At 42.5% G+C, this 17,189-nt stretch overlaps 1 protein-coding gene across 3 annotated transcripts; it reads right to left on the bottom strand.

Annotated features, from left to right (window-relative positions):
• Nucleotides 1-280: 280 nt before the first annotated feature.
• Nucleotides 281-11,837, bottom strand: LOC139409076 (mediator of RNA polymerase II transcription subunit 26-like). 3 transcript variants are annotated; one of them, XM_071153757.1, is made up of 4 exons: nucleotides 11,444-11,761; nucleotides 5,703-6,353; nucleotides 2,923-3,000; nucleotides 498-2,825 (listed from the first exon to the last, which is right to left on the bottom strand). In XM_071153757.1, the coding sequence occupies exons 3-4, from the start codon at nucleotides 2,986-2,988 to the stop codon at nucleotides 1,176-1,178; spliced, it is 1,716 nt and encodes a 571-aa protein (XP_071009858.1). In that variant the 5' UTR covers nucleotides 2,989-3,000; nucleotides 5,703-6,353; nucleotides 11,444-11,761; the 3' UTR covers nucleotides 498-1,175. The 3 variants fall into 3 exon arrangements, with proteins under 3 accessions (XP_071009856.1, XP_071009857.1, XP_071009858.1); XM_071153755.1 differs by lacking the exon at nucleotides 5,703-6,353 and having other exon boundaries at nucleotides 281-2,825; nucleotides 11,444-11,837; XM_071153756.1 differs by lacking the exon at nucleotides 5,703-6,353 and having other exon boundaries at nucleotides 281-2,825; nucleotides 2,923-2,997; nucleotides 11,444-11,810.
• Between the last annotated feature and the right edge of the window lie 5,352 nt (nucleotides 11,838-17,189).

Below are 17,189 nucleotides of genomic sequence, written 5' to 3'. Positions count from 1 at the left end.
AATTAACCCCAGGAGGCATTTATGTACCAGGGACTCGGAGATAGAAAATTGGGAAATTATCCAAATGTATCTGGATAGCGCATTAAATATTATATTTAATCACAGATATGTTGTAAACTACTTTTAGAAAGACTGGCTCAAAAGAGTGCTCCTTTGACTACTTAAAATGTGGATGTTGAGGTTAAAAGTCAAGCCACTGTGGAGGCTCTCAACTAAGACAAACATCTCAGGACAGATAAGTCTCCTGTGGTACACTGTTCCACTGAAAGGGAGAAAGACATTCACAATTTATGCATTGTATTTATTAACACATACTGTATCAATGTGTCCATTTAAAAAGGACTAAGTCTCAAATATGTTCTCTTCTGCATTCAATGAACACAAATGGCACATTTCTATACATTCACTAAGGCTCCATTTTAGGAAACAAATTGGTTTCCACAAGGCAAACAATATCTAAAGGAATGGTAACAAGTATATTTCCAGCATATAAACAATTTATTTTTCAGTTTTTTTTTCAGTTTTTCCTCTCACAGTACAACGTTGCAATGTTTTAGCATCTGGTTTGTAATTGCAAATTGTTTTCCCTTATATTAATATAAATTGGAGTTCGGGCAAGAACCGTTCTAGTTATATTATGGTATGGAATGTTGCTACCGCTTTAACCATACATTTTTGTGAGAAAATGTGCAAAGCACAGGTTTACCATATCTGACAAGCAGAACTGATTGAATAAGTGACTTCAATGAAAGTTGTTTTGCACATGTATGTAACTAACAAAATAATGAGAATAAGTCCAGATAAATAAATGCATACATGATAACCACACATTTCATTCTCTTTGCCAGCTTGCACCTGCCAAACAGGTTCCTTAATAAAGTTACAGGGCACCTTAAACTCTTTGCATTTTGCACACAATGCATGGAACCCTTCCACTCAAAGAACTTCAGTGATGCTACAGCTGGGCTGTCTCCCATCGAACACTGATCAGCTATTGCTTTTTATAGACAGCACAATTAGCAAGGCCTCTCTTACACCAACTCTGCAAAGGAGTGAGCAGGTTCCACCACCGACAAGTGCCTTTTTGCACTCCAAACTTACACAACCCTCAAGAAGGGAGCAAAGGAAGGCGCTATTTATCCCTCTTAATTCAGAAAGCACAGCTCATTAAACTCTCAGTCTAGGCAGACATATGGCAGAATGTTCAGTTTGCTCTCATCCCCATGTGGTTCTAAGGATATGCACTCTGTCCAATCATACCAGTTGTCCTTGGTGTCATGGCACCCGTTCACCCCAGGCCAGTGCTCTTTGTGTATTCTGTCGAGGTCCTCGTTTATGACCTCTCGGCTCACCCCAGGTAAGTCCATGTCAGGGATATTTGGTACCAGCACATGTGTTCTTCTGGCCTCTTTGATATGATGTTCCATGTACTCATTCATGAAAAAGTGTGCCCCCAAGGTTTGAGCCCCAGATGACGTGAGCACATTGCTTTGACGGTTAAGGTAAGACTGGATGATTTCATTCCTTGACAGCTCTTTCCAGTTGGTCTGTTGGAATGGACTGGGAGTAACAGGGGTATTCTGTGCATATTGATTCCGCTTGAGCAGTTCTGTCCGAGGTTCTGGTGTGACCGGCACCACTGTAGCCTCCCATTCTGGGTAAGACTCTTTGTGGGTCCAGGATTTTATCTGCCCTGTTACAGGGTCAAACGTAAGTCTACGGTCTTTTAATCTACATGGTTTTGTGCTCTCTTCCGTGGGCTGCCCACCCAAGTTCACTGTGTAGTCTCTGGACCTGTATTTGTTCCTCTTTCTCACTGTGCTAGTGGCAGCACCATTGCCCTCCGCCTTCACCTTGCTGTGTGACGTGGCTTTTGAGTTGTGCAGAGAGTCAGGTCTCATGGTACTGTGCTGAAGGCGTTGGTCCACGTCTGCCTGTCCATCCTGATGAAAGGCGGACTCTGCAGGCGGAGGCCCAACAGTGTGGGAACCCTGGATACATGAGGTTAAAGGCTGTGGAGAAGGCAAAGAAGAGGGCTCCAGTCCAGAGCTGTCCATAACCCTGGGACTCTGAGCAGGGCTCAGTAGAGTTGTTGCTTTTGGTGCAGACAGTTTAACAACCACATCCTGTTTCGTACTTCTGGGACTATACGAGTTTCTGTGGGGGCTTTTGGGCTGATGTTGCCCCCTTCCTGAAGCAACCAGGCCCATTTTGGCTTGCTGTTGCAACACGGCCGTTTTGAGCAATGCGGAAGTGCTAGGAGGTTTGGCAAGTCCCGGTGAGCTAGGGTGAGGTTTGACAGCGTTGATGGGAATTTTGTTGAGTCTGTCATTGTCAAGATGATCAGCACCATCCTTGTCTGATTTTGGATGTGAATGAGCATCAAGTGTGTCCATAAAAGCCTTGGGACTGGCCCCAATTCCATTTATTGGCAGCCGTGAGTTTCGTGTTCTTTCATAGGCTGTCTTTTTAGAGATTTTCGCTGGTAGGTGCTGTCCATCCCTCTGCTCCCCTTTGCGTTTTCGGTTGCCTGACTTTTCTGCTTTGGGAGAATAATAGTTGTTAAAGTCATTTCTACTCTTGAGCTCCGAAACCATTTTATCCGAAGGCGGGGTGGCAGCTGGAGGGGAGACAGCCGTCCGGCAGGGGTTGTTAGCACCGTTGGCAGCGACTGGCGGCCCTCTATTCCCCTTGGACTGTGCCTCACTCTGCCCAGGCTCAATCAGCTTCTGCCAGGTGCGCAGGAGCTTCTTTGCACGCTTGACAAGATCCTCATCCTTTGTCTTTTTCCTTACGTCGTTGATCAGCTTGCCAAGGCGGGTTTCCTTGAAGAAGAACAGGAAGGTTTATTTTTAGTACAACACCCTCTTGGCAACATATTTCCAAGAGCTGACATGCACATTTGTCCCCAGCATTACCTACCTCAAGTGCTTCTTTGGTGATGGGATATTTCTCCAAATATGAAATGACATCCATTACAGCTACCATGTTGCAGATCTGCTGGAAAGTAAACAACAAATCATGTTAAAACTATGAAAGTAAGAGACAGGAAATGGTAAGAGAAACTCAATGTATAATGACAGATGAGTGTATACAACAATTCAATCAAATCCAATAAGAGTCCAAGTTGTAGAATATGAACTTCAATTATGCCACTTCTGTGTTGCAGAGAAAATAAATGCTCTATGAGCATGAATTCTTTTTACTTTGAACAAGAAATTCAAATTGGATTAAAAAACCCACACTGACAGTCATAGTCAGTGGCTTAAATGAATAGGCCTAAAGGTTCAATGGATGTATAGTGGTTCATACCACTTACTGACCAATGGGTACCACCGGAATGAAAATAAGTAAGGTGTTCGCCAACAAGTCATGTCTGCAGGCACCTTTAGCCAATTTATTTATATAATGAGCCTCTGGATAGCTTCTTGGTAGTTCCCCTTTCCTTGACAATTTGTTTAGCTTTACTGACATACCCTGGGCCAGACGGATTACCAGGACGTGTACTCTGAGTAATGCGTTAACCAACTGGTAAGTGTCTTCACTGACATTTTCAACCTCTCCCTGTCTGAGTCTGTAATACCAACATGTTTCAAGCAGACCACCATAGTGTTCTTGGGCACAGGGACTAAGGTAACCTGCCTAAATGACTACCGATCCGTAGCACTCACGTCTGTAGCCATGAAATGCTTTGAAAGGCTGGTCATGGCTTACATCACCACCATTATCCCAGAAACCCTAGACCCACTCTAATTTGCATACCACACCAACAGATCTACAGACAATGCAATCTCTATTGCACTCCACACGGCCCTTTCCCACCTTGACAAATGGAATACTTATGTGACAATGCCATTCGTTGACTACAGCTCAGCGTTGAACACCATAGTGCCCTCAAAACTCATCACGAGGGTTGCAACGGGTCGGAAACTTTCCGGTAAATTTCCATAACTTTTCCATGGGAAATTAAGGCTGGGAATTTTGCTTAAATTCATCAGAAAAAGTTTGCTTATAACAGTGAACCTTTTCTGTGGGATACACATAAGTCAATTCTAGGTCTTGTGGCATATTTTGGTTAAACTATCCCCAATTCAATGGAATTGCAACCCTCTGCATGCACAGTGCATTCTTCCACCACAGGTACAGCTGATTCAAGATCATGCACACTAATAAAATATGCTACTGAGACTACAATACTACACTGTCTGAGCCTAGGACTACATGTTTTCTGGTAAGTTTAGATTACAATAATAGGTGGGGTGAATATATTATGACATACATTATTTTTTGTTAACTAGTAAATAGTAGCCTACAGCAAAATGTGTTTAAATAATTCCTAACTTGTTAACAATTTCTGCTAGTTAGTTTTTGCTACCTTGTGGGTTTTAGCTTGCTTGAGCCTGCTAACTGAGTGTTAATTCACCTGTTTCCATGCACGTTTCATTTGAAAACATTTCTTACAAAGGAGATGTTTAATCTAACTGCTTAACTATTTATCTGTACATGGAATTGTATTTGTTTTGTTTTTTAAACTATTTTTTCTAAATCAACACAGGAAAATGCTACGGGCACTATCTGGTGTGTGGAGACATTTCACTTCAGCTAATGTAGAAGGAAAAGCTGTGTATATTTGCAAATACTGTGCCAAATCATGTGTGAAGAATGCAACAAAGATGCAGAATCATCTGGCCAAGTGCATATAGTTCCCTCAGCCCTCACAACAAGCAACCTCTGACAAAAGTCACTCTACTTCTATTCGAGGTGAAAATGACGAATCAGACACCTTATCGATAGCAACAGCTCATGGTCCTCCTGGAATCAGACGTTTTTTTGATTCAATGGAGGAACAGTCAGAGAAATGCTGATGAATGTCCTGCTTTAGCTGGGTATGCAACTGGTTCACCTCTGATGCTCACAGGCAATGTGTATTGGAATAGATTTCTGAATGTTCTTCACCCAGCATACACCCCTCCAACCAGACATGCTTTATCTACTAATTTGCTGGATGCAGAGTTCAACAGAGTTCAAGTGAAGGTCAAGCAAATCATAGAGAAAGCAGACTATTGCAATCATCGCTGATGGGTAGTCGAATGTTCGTGGGCAGGGAATAATTAACTACATCATCTCCACCCCTCAATCAGTATTCTACAAGAGCACAGACAAGGGAAAGACACACCGGTCTCTACATTGCAGATGAGCTAAAGGCAGTCATCAATGACGACAGAAGGTATTTGCACTGGTGACAGAATGCTGCGAACATGAAAGCTGCTTGGTCTAAAGGGGAGGAGTCCTAACCTCACATCACACCATTTAGCTGTGCTGGTCATGCATTGAATCTGCTCCTCAAGGACATCATGGCACTGAAAACAATGGATACACTCTACAAGGGAGCCAAGGAAATGGTTAGGTATGTGAAGGGTCATCAAGTTAAAGCAGCAATCTACCTGAACCAAGCAAAGTGAGCAGAATAAGAGCACCACATTGAAGCTGCCCAGCAACACCCGTTGGGGGTGGTGTCGTCATCATGTTTGATAATCTCCTGGAGGGGAAGGAGTCTCTCCAAGAAATGGCCATATCAGTCTGCCGATATGGACATGCCCATCAAGAGGATCCTCCTGGATGATGTATTTTGGGAGAGAGTGGTAAGCAGCCTAAAACCTATATCAGTAGCCATTGCACAGATTGGGGGAGACAATGCCAACCTGTCTGATGTTCAGACTCTGCTTGTAGATGTAAGAGAAGAAATCCGTACTGCCCTGCCCACTTCACTGTTGCTCCAAGCAGAGGAAACTGCAGTTCTGAAATACATCAATAAGCGTGAAGACTTCTGCCTGAAGCCATACACACCGCAGCATACATGTTGGACCCCAAGTATGTTGGCAAAAAACATCCTGTCTGATGCAGAGGTCATCATTACTGTGTCTCGCCACCTTAGCCTGGACGAGGGAAAGATTATTGGCAGTCTGGCTAAGTACACTTTCAAGCAAGGGCTTTGGGACGGAGATTAGATATGTTGGCATGACTGTAAAAAATTGCCACCTGGTGGAAGGGACTTTGTGGCTCTGAGGCTGTTTCCTCTTTCCTCCTCTGTTGCCTCCATCCTCCAAATCCCACCAACAACAGCCGCCTCAGAGCGCAACTGGTCCTTGTTTGGGAACACACACACCAAAGCATGCAACAGGCTGACCAATACAAGGGCTGAAAAATTGGTGGCCACCCAGGCAAATTGGGGTCTTTTTGAGCCTGACAACGAGCCATCTGCAAAAAGGTTGGAAAGTGACAGTGAAGATGAGCCCTCAGTCTGATGTTCAAGAGGTGGACATTGAGGAGGTCCAGGGAGAAGACATGGAAGCCTGAGAGGAAGACAACCAAAGCTTTAGTTTCCAGACTATAATTTTACAGATAGATGCATGTTGAAAACGTTTTTGGGAGATGCAATGGATCATTCAATAGTCCCTTTTGTTGTTCAGTGAAATCATCCCATGTGAAGAGTCAACTCAATTAAAAGTTAAATTCGTAACTATTGTTTTTTTTTTCTTTTTTCTATTGGACGGGTTTAATAATTTGCAATTATGTCTACTTATAAGGTAAAAGGTTTATGTTTGTCTCCATATGATATGGTAAATATATCCAAGGCAAAAAACATCTACATTTAAATGGTATTAAAATTAATTTGCATATATTTCGATTACTTCCCATATATTCCCACGAAAAGTTTCCACCTCTGAATATTCCCCAAAATGTTCAACCCTGCTCATCACTAAGCTAAGGACCCTGGTACTAAACACCTCCCTCTGCTACTGAATCCTGGACTTCCTGACGGGCCACCCCAGGTGGTAAGGGTAGGTAACAACACATCCGCCACGCTGATCCTCAACACGGGGGCCTCTCAAGGGTGCATGCTCAGTCCCCTCCTGTACTCCCTGTTCACTCATGACTGCACGGCCAGGTAGGACTCCAACACCATCATTAAGTTTGTTGATGACAACCGCCTGATCACCGACAATGATGAGACAGCCTATAGGGAGGTCAGAGACCTGACCGTGTGGTGCAAGGACAACAACCTCTCCCTCAACATGATCAAGACAAAGGAGATTGTGGACTACAGGAAAAGGAGGACCGAGCACCACCCCATTCTCATCGACGGGGCTGTAGTGGAGCAGGTTGAGAGCTTCAAATTCCTTGGCGCCAAATCACCAACAAACTAACATGGTCCAAGCACACCAAGACAGTCGTGAAGAGGGCACGACAAAACCTATTCCCCCCTAAGGAGACTGAAAAGATTTGGCCCTCAAATCCTCAAAAAGGTTTTACAGCTGCACCATCGAGAGCATCCTGACGGGTTGCATCACTGCCTGGTATGGCACACAGCTCGGCCTCCGCCAGCAAGACATTACAGAGGGTAGAGGTCGACCGATTATGATTTCTTTTTTTTTCTTTCTTTTTTTTTTGAATTTTACCCCTTTTTCTCCCCAATTTCGTAGTATCCAATTGTTGTAGTAGCTACTATCTTGTCTCATCGCTACAACTCCCGTACGGGCTCGGGAGAGACGAAGGTTGAAAGTCATGCGTCCTCCGATACACAACCAACCAAGCCGCTGCTTCTTTAACACAGCGCACCTCCAACCCGGAAGCCAGCCGCACCAATGCGCCGGAGGAAACACCGTGCCACCGTGTACACTGCGCCCAGCCCGCCACAGGAGTCGCTGGTGCGCGATGAGACAAGGACACCCCTACCGACCAAGCCCTCCCTAACCCGGGCGACGCTAGGCCAATTGTGCGTCGCCCCACGGACCTCCCGGTCGCGGCTGGTTACAGCCTGGGCGCGAACCCAGGACTCTGATGGCACAGCTGGCGCTGCAGTACAGCGCCCTTAACCACTGCGCCACCCGGGAGGCCCCCGATTATGATTTTTCAACGCCGATACCGATTATTGGAGGACCAAAAAAAGACTGAATAAATGACTGCAATAGATACCGATTAAATTGTTGTAGTAGCGGCATGCATACACAACCAACCAAGCCGCTGCTTCTTTATTTTTACACTACATTTAGGCCAATTTTTGGCGCTGCAATAATACCGATTAAATCGAATTTTTTACATTTATTTTTAATAATGACAATTACAACAATACTGAATGAACACTTATTTTAACTTAATATAATACATCAATAAAATCAATTTAGCCTCAAATAATTCATGAAAAATTTGGTTTAAATAATGCAAAAACAAAGTGTTGGAGAAGAAAGTAAAAGTGCAATATGTGCCATGTAAGAAAGCTAACATTTAAGTTCCTTGCTCAGAACGTGAGAACATATGAAAGCTGGTAGTTCCTTTTAACAGGAGTCTTCAATATTCCCAGGTAAGAAGTTTTAGGTTGTAGTTATTATAGGACTATTTTCCTCTATACCATTTGTATTTCATTAACCTTTGACTATTGGATGTTCTTATAGGCACTTTAGTATTGCCAGTGTAACAGTATAGCTTCCGTCCTTCTCCTCGCTCCTCCCTGGGCTCGAACCAGGAACACAACAACAGCCACCCTCGAAGCAGCGTTACCCATGCAGAGCAAGGGGAACAACCACTCCAAGTCTCAGAGCGAGTGACGTTTGAAACGCTATTAGCGTGCATCCAGGAGTTGATAGGCTTGAAGTCATAAACAGCGCAATGCTTGTATGCACAACGAAGAGCTGCTGGCAAAACACACTAAAATGCTATTTGAATGAATGCTTACAAGCCTGCTGCTGCCTACCACGGCTCAGTCAGATACTTGTATGCTCAGTCAGATTTTATATATTTTTTTACCTTTATTTAACTAGGCAAGTCAGTTAAGAACAAATTCTTATTTTCAATGACGGCCTAGGAACAGTGGGTTAACTGCCTGTTCAGGGGCAGAACGACAGATTTGTACCTTGTCAGGAACTTGCAACCTTTCGGTTCCAACACTCTAACCACTAGGCTACCCAGCCGCCCCATATGCAACGCAGGACACGCTAGATAAACTAGTAATATCATCAACCATGTGTAGTTAACTAGTGATTTTGATTGATTGATTGTTTTGTATAAGATAAGTTTAATGCTAGCTAGCAACTTACCTTGGCATACTGCATTCACGTAACAGTCAGTCTCCTTGTGGAGTGCTACGAGAGGCAGGTGGTTATAGCGTTGGACTAGTTAACTGTAAGGTTGCAAGATTGGATCCCCCGAGCTGACAAGGTGAAAATGTGTCGTTCTACCCCATGAACGAGGCAGTTACCCACCGTTCCTAGGCCGTCATTGAAAATAAGAATGTGTTCTTAACTGACTTGTCGAGTTAAATAAAGATTAAATAAAGGTGTAATTAAAAAAAATAAAAACGATTTTTAAAAATCGGCCAAATCGGGGGTCCAAAAATATTGTTATGAAAACTTGAAATCGGCCCTAATTAATCAGCCATTCCGATTAATCGGTCGACCTCTAACAGAGGGTAGTGCTTACGGCCCAGTAAATCACCCAGGCCAAGCTTCCTGCCATCCAGGACCTCTATACCAGGCGGTGTCAGAGAAAGGCCCTAAAAATTGTCAAAGACTTCAGCCACCCTAGTCATAGACTGTTCTCTCTGCTACCGCACGGCAAGCGGTACCGGAGTGCCATGTCTAGGTCCAAGAGGCTTCTAAACAGTTTCTACCCCCAACCCATAAGACTCCTGAACAGCTAATCAAATGGCTACCCAGACTATTTGCATTGCTGCCCCCCCCCCCCCACGCTGCTGTTTCTGTTATTATCTATGCATAGCCACTTTCATAACTCTACATACATGTAGAGCTCAATACCGGTGCCCCCGCACATTGACTCTGTACCAGTACCCCCTGTATATAACCCCGCTATTGTTATTTACTGCTGCTCTTTATTTGTTATTATCTCTTTAAAAAAAATTAAAAAATTAAAAAGTATTTTCTGAAAGCTGCATTGTTGGTTAAGGGCTTGTAAAGTAAGCATTTCACTAAGGTTCACTACACCTGTTGTGTTCGGCACATGTGACAAATAAAATTTGATTTATAAAAAAAAAGAAGCTATGTATCAATTGAACCTTTTTTGCTGATATGAAAGATAATGTCCTTATGTTTCTAATACCATACCGCAAGTGATGCATGTTGATGTTCAGACCGAGTGTTGGGGCTCTTGACAAAACTCCCTGTACAGAAGACACATTCATCCAATGACGTGTAATGTAATGGAACAGAGTCATGATCAAGGGCTAAGTATGCTACAAAGAGTACACCTTGACCAACAGACTTGGAGGAAAGCAAGCTTCCTTGTACTGTGTTGTCACTTCAAGAGTTTAACAACACTTTTGTTTGCGTCAGCCATTTAATTCAATGTTTGTTAATCACATATCATGATAGTCTGTGAGCCTTTGTGACAGATGGCTTCATGTTAGCAACCAGTAGTCATTAAGGAATGGCACGTCACATTGAATAACAAAAGAGCTGATTGGCTAACACTGCCAATCCAAAATGGCTGCGTGGCTTCTGCTACCTAACACGATGGATGAAAAGGACAGTTTTCTGATAACTTCAAAACCAAAACTAGCAGGCGTTCAATCTTCCCAGTGGTACAATTCAGAGTCCAACGCATTTCTTATCCCTGGATTAAGGTATGTCTTCTGAGCCGTATCTCGCGGAAGCCTGTCCGACCCAAGTAGTGCAGATACAGGCAAGCGGCTCGGATCTGCTGGCTACTCATTCCCAAAACACTGCTGACCTTGGTGTTGGGTTTAGAGTAGTAAGATCATCCTTTCAGTTAACCTGCTAGCTAGCTACAATGCTTGGGCCTAGCTAAAGTAACGGCAAAGTTTAACTCAAAGTCTAACTGGTTTAGTTAGTTACAACAGTCGCTACGCAACAGTATAACTAGCTAATAAAAAAAATACATTAAAAAAAGTAGAACTAGCTAATTTGCTAAGGTGAAGTTTAAAATGTAAACTTTAGCTATCTAAATTAGGTACAGTAGTTAGCTAAATGACAGGCAGGTAGCTAGCCAACTAACTTATGATCACTAGAACTAACTCATGATCACTAGAACTAAGATAGGTTGACCAAAGATGTTGAAATGCTTGGGCTCAGGCGAGACTCGTGTGTTTATGTACGTTAGCTAGCTAACTACTACAGAGTTAATGAACTACTGTTAACTAGCTAAGTTCATAGTATTGACTTTAACGAACGAGCTCATAGATTGTTAGTTTACTAGCAGGCTTCCAGCTAGATAACATTAGATAGCTAGCTACCTGCCGCGTCGTTAGTTACCACTGCACTGATTTCGATAACGACGTTAGCTAAGACAAGTTAGTTAGCTAGCTAATGTTCGCTGTCGATGTTTGTCATAATATTTCACAGTAGGGGATCATTGCAATAGTGTGGACAGAGAGAGACCCTTCAAGTACGTGGAAACATTACTAACTCACATTGTTTTGGCCATCGATGGCCTGCATCAGCCGGTCTCTCATCTGCTGCGGAGTTGCCGTGGCCGCTGTCATTGCATGGCTGTGGTGCGGATCAGTTGACGGGGGAGGAATCCTCCTTAGACACGAGTGGGTGACTTGCAGACACTCACAGGCCTTTCGGGAGATGTGCTAGTAAATAAAGACCCATATTTTATGGAGCTTTATTTGACCTTGAAGGTGTATTCATGTATTTCGCAATGAATACGTATCTCCAGATAGAGGATCTTCCCGAATACTCGTTTCCGACTGCCTCTTTGGCAACAGCCAACGCTGTGGCCTTTCAACATCGGCTTCTCTGCAGCTCAAAACAACAGAGCTATTGAAAAACGCTCTCCTGGTGCATCGTGGGAAATGTAACAGAAACGTCGTCGACTGTGAATGTATCTGATATTCTTTGTGTGAACCTGTAGTTAAATTACTGGGTTATCCTATTACAATATGGATGTGTAACCAAACACTGTATCTGAAACGTTAGATTTGTCTTAATTCAATACATTTAGCACGAACAATGAAGCCCAACACGTACATTCTAATACATGTGAAAGCTGTACTGTGTAGCCTATATATGCTTATTAATTTTATTAATGAATCAAGACTTGATACACAACTGTTTTATGATTTTGTTTAACATGTTTATACAGATGAGTGAGTGTGTGTCAAACAATGCACAATGTGATTGAGTGCAGAAACCAAATAAGGTTGAGAAGCACTAAATCAGATGACACACTACTCAAATCCTAAATTAGGAAAGGAAAATATGAAAAGGGTATGGATGAAAACACCAAGTGCATTTTAGAGTAAAGATTTATTATACAAAACTAGATCATAGACAAAAGTATGCAACAAAGCAATGATACAATTAAGTCTGAATGCTCTTAACATCAGAAGGCCTTAGTAAGACAAACATCAAACATGTCAAATGGTTCTCATTCTGTTCACAAGTTTTAGAAGAAAATGAGGACTATAGATAACAGGTTAGCAATCGGGCTGGGAATTGCCAGGGACCTCATGATACGATATTATCACGATACTTAGATGCCGATACAATATGTACTGCGATTCGATGTTCCAAACATATTGCTAACCATATATCCGCTGCAGTGTGACGAGAGAACCATGAGAAGCAGTTTAGGTCAGTCATGGAAATAAAAGGGCTGAAAAACCAATTGGCTACCTATTTCTAAATGCTATGAAGATAAAATACTGTAGTTTTGATGCAGGTACAACTAACTAGCGCAAAAATATTGCGATATTGCACATAATGGTCGCAGGTCACAGGATCCGACATGAATCTCAACTCAAAAAAGTAATTTTTTTTGTGCAGGGGCCCCCAATCCAAAAACTAAGTTGATCACTATCCAAACAATCTGTAAATGTAATAGACATGGGCATTTAATACACAATACATTATAGTCAATATGGTATACCTTGTGAGGCACAGAAGCATATCAGTATGACAATAGTAGTAGATTAGACTCTACAAGATGGCAGCTACTTACAGAATCATGCAAAACATCATGAATATGTTCCATAAGGCAATGAAAATCCGGAAGTAGCGTAGACTCTGGAGGAGTCTCTCAGAGCAAGTGACGTCACCGATTGAAACGCTATTTAGCCGGTACCACCACTGATCCGGGTCCGGATCATCCAGGTGATCCGGGTCACGGCACCAATGTAACAGTATAACTTTAGACCATCCCCTCGCCCATACCCGGGCGCGAACCAGGGACGCTCTCACCACCATGCAATACAGCGTACCAATAAGTGCTTCAGCCTGACTCATAGGCTCAGAGGACGGGGTAAAAACGATGCAGAAACATCAGCAATAGCCTGCAGCCTATGTTCTTTAAAAATAGATGATCTATCTCAATGCATACCTCTTGAGTATCCTTACTTTCATTTTCATGAATAGTCACTCTGTGAAGTTTCCTGAGGTGAGGTTTTTTAATGCACCACAATGCATCACACACCTGTAGTTGGTCCACGAGGTTCATCTCCAAATTGTCCTTGTGACTCCTTTTTCTTACTGTAATAGAGAACAGTGTTGATTGTCTTGTGTTGATGAGCTAGTAAAAATAATATGAAGTCCAGCATTATTGTCTGTTTAGTGTTACAAGGCACAACTAGCACAATGTCTTCAGCGCAAGACAGAAATTGTATAATACTCACAGTTTGAAGTTTAACACAGCACCAGTGTTCATGAGTAAGGTCCTAAAAAGGATGACATAGAAATAGTTGAAAATTATCACTTTTAATACAGCACATGACAGCACAGAACTCCAACTTTGGCATTAAGCAAGTCAGGTACAGTGGGGCAAAAAAATTATTTAGTCAGCCACCAATTGTGCAAGTTCTCCCACTTAAAAAAGATGAGAGAGGCCTGTAATTTTCATCATAGGTACACTTCAACTATGACGGACAAAATGAGAAAAGAAAATCCAGAAAATCACATTGTAGGATTTTTAATGAATTTATTTGCAAATTATGGTGGAAAATAAGTATTTGGTCACCTACAAACAAGCAAGACTTCTGGCTCTCACAGACCTGTAACTTTTTCTTTAAGAGGCTCCTCTGTCCTCCACTCGTTACCTGTATTAATGGCACCTGTTTGAACTTGTTATCAGTATAAAAGACACCTGTCCACAACCTCAAACAGTCACACTCCAAACTCCACTATGGCCAAGACCAAAGAGCTGTCAAAGGACACCAGAAACAAAATTGTAGACCTGCACCAGGCTGGGAAGACTGAATCTGCAATAGGTAATGTGGGAGAAAGATGTACATATAGGAAGAAACTTAATACTGTACCACAAGAGAAAGATACACTTAGAGTGCATTTGCCATTCTGGTAAAATGCATTGTCTATTGTATAGGACAGGAGGCCAGAGTAAGGCCATGAGAGCATAGGACAGCTGGACAAACCAAGGTCAGAGTGACATACAAAGGAGGGGGTCAGCCAAATGACCAACTGATGGACTATAGACATAGGGCATATATTTTTAGGACATGAACAGAAGAGACACATAGTCTACTAGTCCTAATAAGGACAAGCCAAACATAAGGGGCCCATAGGATAAGATGGGCATGTATTATTTTTGGGACATGAAGAGTTCCTGTCACCATTATAACTTGACTGAAAGCAGATATGGGCGTTATTGGGTGTGAACAAGCAGGAAGCACAGATTGAAAGATAATGGTGGCAGATGGACTGAGGGAAGTAACTTCATTTGCATGTGGGATGGACTCATATTTTGTATGTGTATAAATCAGAGCCAGTGCTCTGGAAAAGTGTGTGTTCCGCAGACCATCTAGGCTTCTGATATGTTTGTATTAAAAGCCTATATTGAATTCACAAGTTCTTGTAAGTGTTACATTTTGTTACGATTCTCCACGACAGTAAGCAGCTTGGTTTGAAGAAATCAACTGTGGGAGCAATTATTAGGAAATGGAAGACATACAAGACCACTGATAATCTCCCTCGATCTGGGGCTCCACACAAGATCTCACCCCATGGGGTCAAAATGATCACAAGAACGGTGAGCAAAAATCCCAGAACCACACGGGGAGACCTAGTGAATGACCTGCAGAGAGCTGGGACCAAAGTAACAAAGCCTACCATCAGCAAGGGCATTGAAGATGAAACGTGGCTGGGTCTTTCAGCATGACAATGATCCCAAACACACCGCCCGGGCAGCGAAGGAGTGGCTTTGTAAGAAGCATTTCAAGGTCCTGGAGTGGCCTAGCCAGTCTCCAGATCTCAACCCCATAGAAAATCTTTGGAGGGAGTTGAAAGTCCGTGTTGCCCAGCAACAGCCCCAAAACATCACTGTTCTAGAGGAGATCTATCTGCGTGGAGGAATGGGCCAAAATACCAGCAACAGTGTGTGAAAACCTTGTGAAGACTTACAGAAAACATTTGACCTCTGTCATTGCCAACAAAGAGTATATAACAAAGTATTGAGATAAACTTTTGTTATTGACCAAATACTTATTTTCCACCATAATTTGCAAATAAATTAATAAAAAATCCTACAATGTGATTTTCTGGATTTGTTTCCCCCTCATTTTGTCTGTCATAGTTGAAGTGTACCTATGATGAAAATTACAGGCCTCTCTCATCTTTTTAAGTGGGAGAACATTCACAATTGGTGGCTGACTAAATACTTTTTTGCCCCACTGTATGTGTAAACGAGGATAGCTGGTAGTTATGTCTAAACTGGGCTACTGTAGTTTGCTAACGTTAGTGAGCTGGCAAAGAAGGTGCTAGCTAGGCTTGCTCAGCCACACATAGGCTTTGCTGCTAAGTTAACCATGTTGGGAAAGCTACTCTGAAAATATAGCTTACGAAGCTACCAATTACTTAACACTGGAAGAAGTTAAGCTACACTAAAGCTACCCTTAAGAAAAATATAGTTTACTTCAATAAAGTTACTTAGGAAAAAAAATACTTTCACAAACTACTTGGTGAAAAAATATATCTAAATCTAAAATGTCAGACTGCAAATTGCAAGACAGATCACTCTGTAGTCAGATGTTAACAGGATGTGTGATTTTTGCCTATTAAACACAAAAAGTGTTTCAAGTGAGAATTAGGCAGGTCTGATGCAGGAAAATAAAGGAAATTCTTGCCTACCTCACCCATATTTTTTTTTTGCAAAAAAAGGGTGTAAAGTTCCAGTAGTTACACCACTACATGGCAAAAAAAAGTAATTACTGAAAACAGTACCGACATTTGAAGTTACTACCACCAAGCTACTGCAAAAATATATTAGTCAGTTGTACAACTGAATGCATTCAACTGAAATGTGTCTTCCACATTTAACCCAACCCCTCTGAATCAGAGAGGTGCGGGGGGGCTGCCTTAAATCGACATCCACGTCTTCGGCGCCCAGGGAACAGGGAGTTAACTGCCTTGCTCAGGGGCAGAACGACAGATTTTTACCTTGTCAGCTCGGGGATTCGATTGGTTACTTGCCCAACGCTCCAACTACTAGGCTGCCGCCCTTATTAAATACTATACTGAACAAAAATACAAATGTAACATGCAACAATTTCAAACATTTTACTGAGTTACAGTTCATATCGGAAATCAGTCAATTGAAATAAATTCCTTAGGCCCTAATCTATGGATTTTACATGACTGGTCATACAGTTATGCATCTGTTGGTCACTGATACCTTAAAAAAAAGGTAGGGTTGTGGATCAGAAAACTAGTCAGTATCTAGTGTGACCACCATTTGCCACATGCAGCGTGACACATCTCCTTCGCATAGAGTTGATCAGGCTGTTGATTGTGGCCTGTGGAATGTTGTCCCACTCCTCTTCAATGGCTGTGTGAAGTTGCTGGATATTGGCAGGAACTGGAACACGCTGTCGTACACGTCGATCCAGAGCATCCCAAACATGCTCAATGGGTTACGTGTCTGGTGAGTATGCAGACCATAGAAGGACTGGGACATTTTCAGCTTCCAGGACTTGTGTACAGGTTCTTGTGACATGGGGCAGTGCATTATCATGCTGAAACATGAGGTGATGGCGGCAGATGAGTGGCATGACAATGGGCCTCAGGATCTCGTCACGGTATCTCTGTACATCCAAATTGCCATCGATAAAATGCTATTGTGTTCGTTGTCTGTCACTTATGCCTGCCCATACCATAAACTCACCGCCACCATGGGGCACTCTGTTCACAACTTTGACATCAGGT

Source organism: Oncorhynchus clarkii, chromosome 5 (genome assembly GCF_045791955.1).
Source record: "Oncorhynchus clarkii lewisi isolate Uvic-CL-2024 chromosome 5, UVic_Ocla_1.0, whole genome shotgun sequence".
Classification (NCBI taxonomy): Eukaryota; Metazoa; Chordata; class Actinopteri; order Salmoniformes; family Salmonidae; genus Oncorhynchus; species Oncorhynchus clarkii.
Note: the sequence above shows the minus strand (reverse complement) of the source record. Positions and strands in the feature narration are given on the sequence as shown.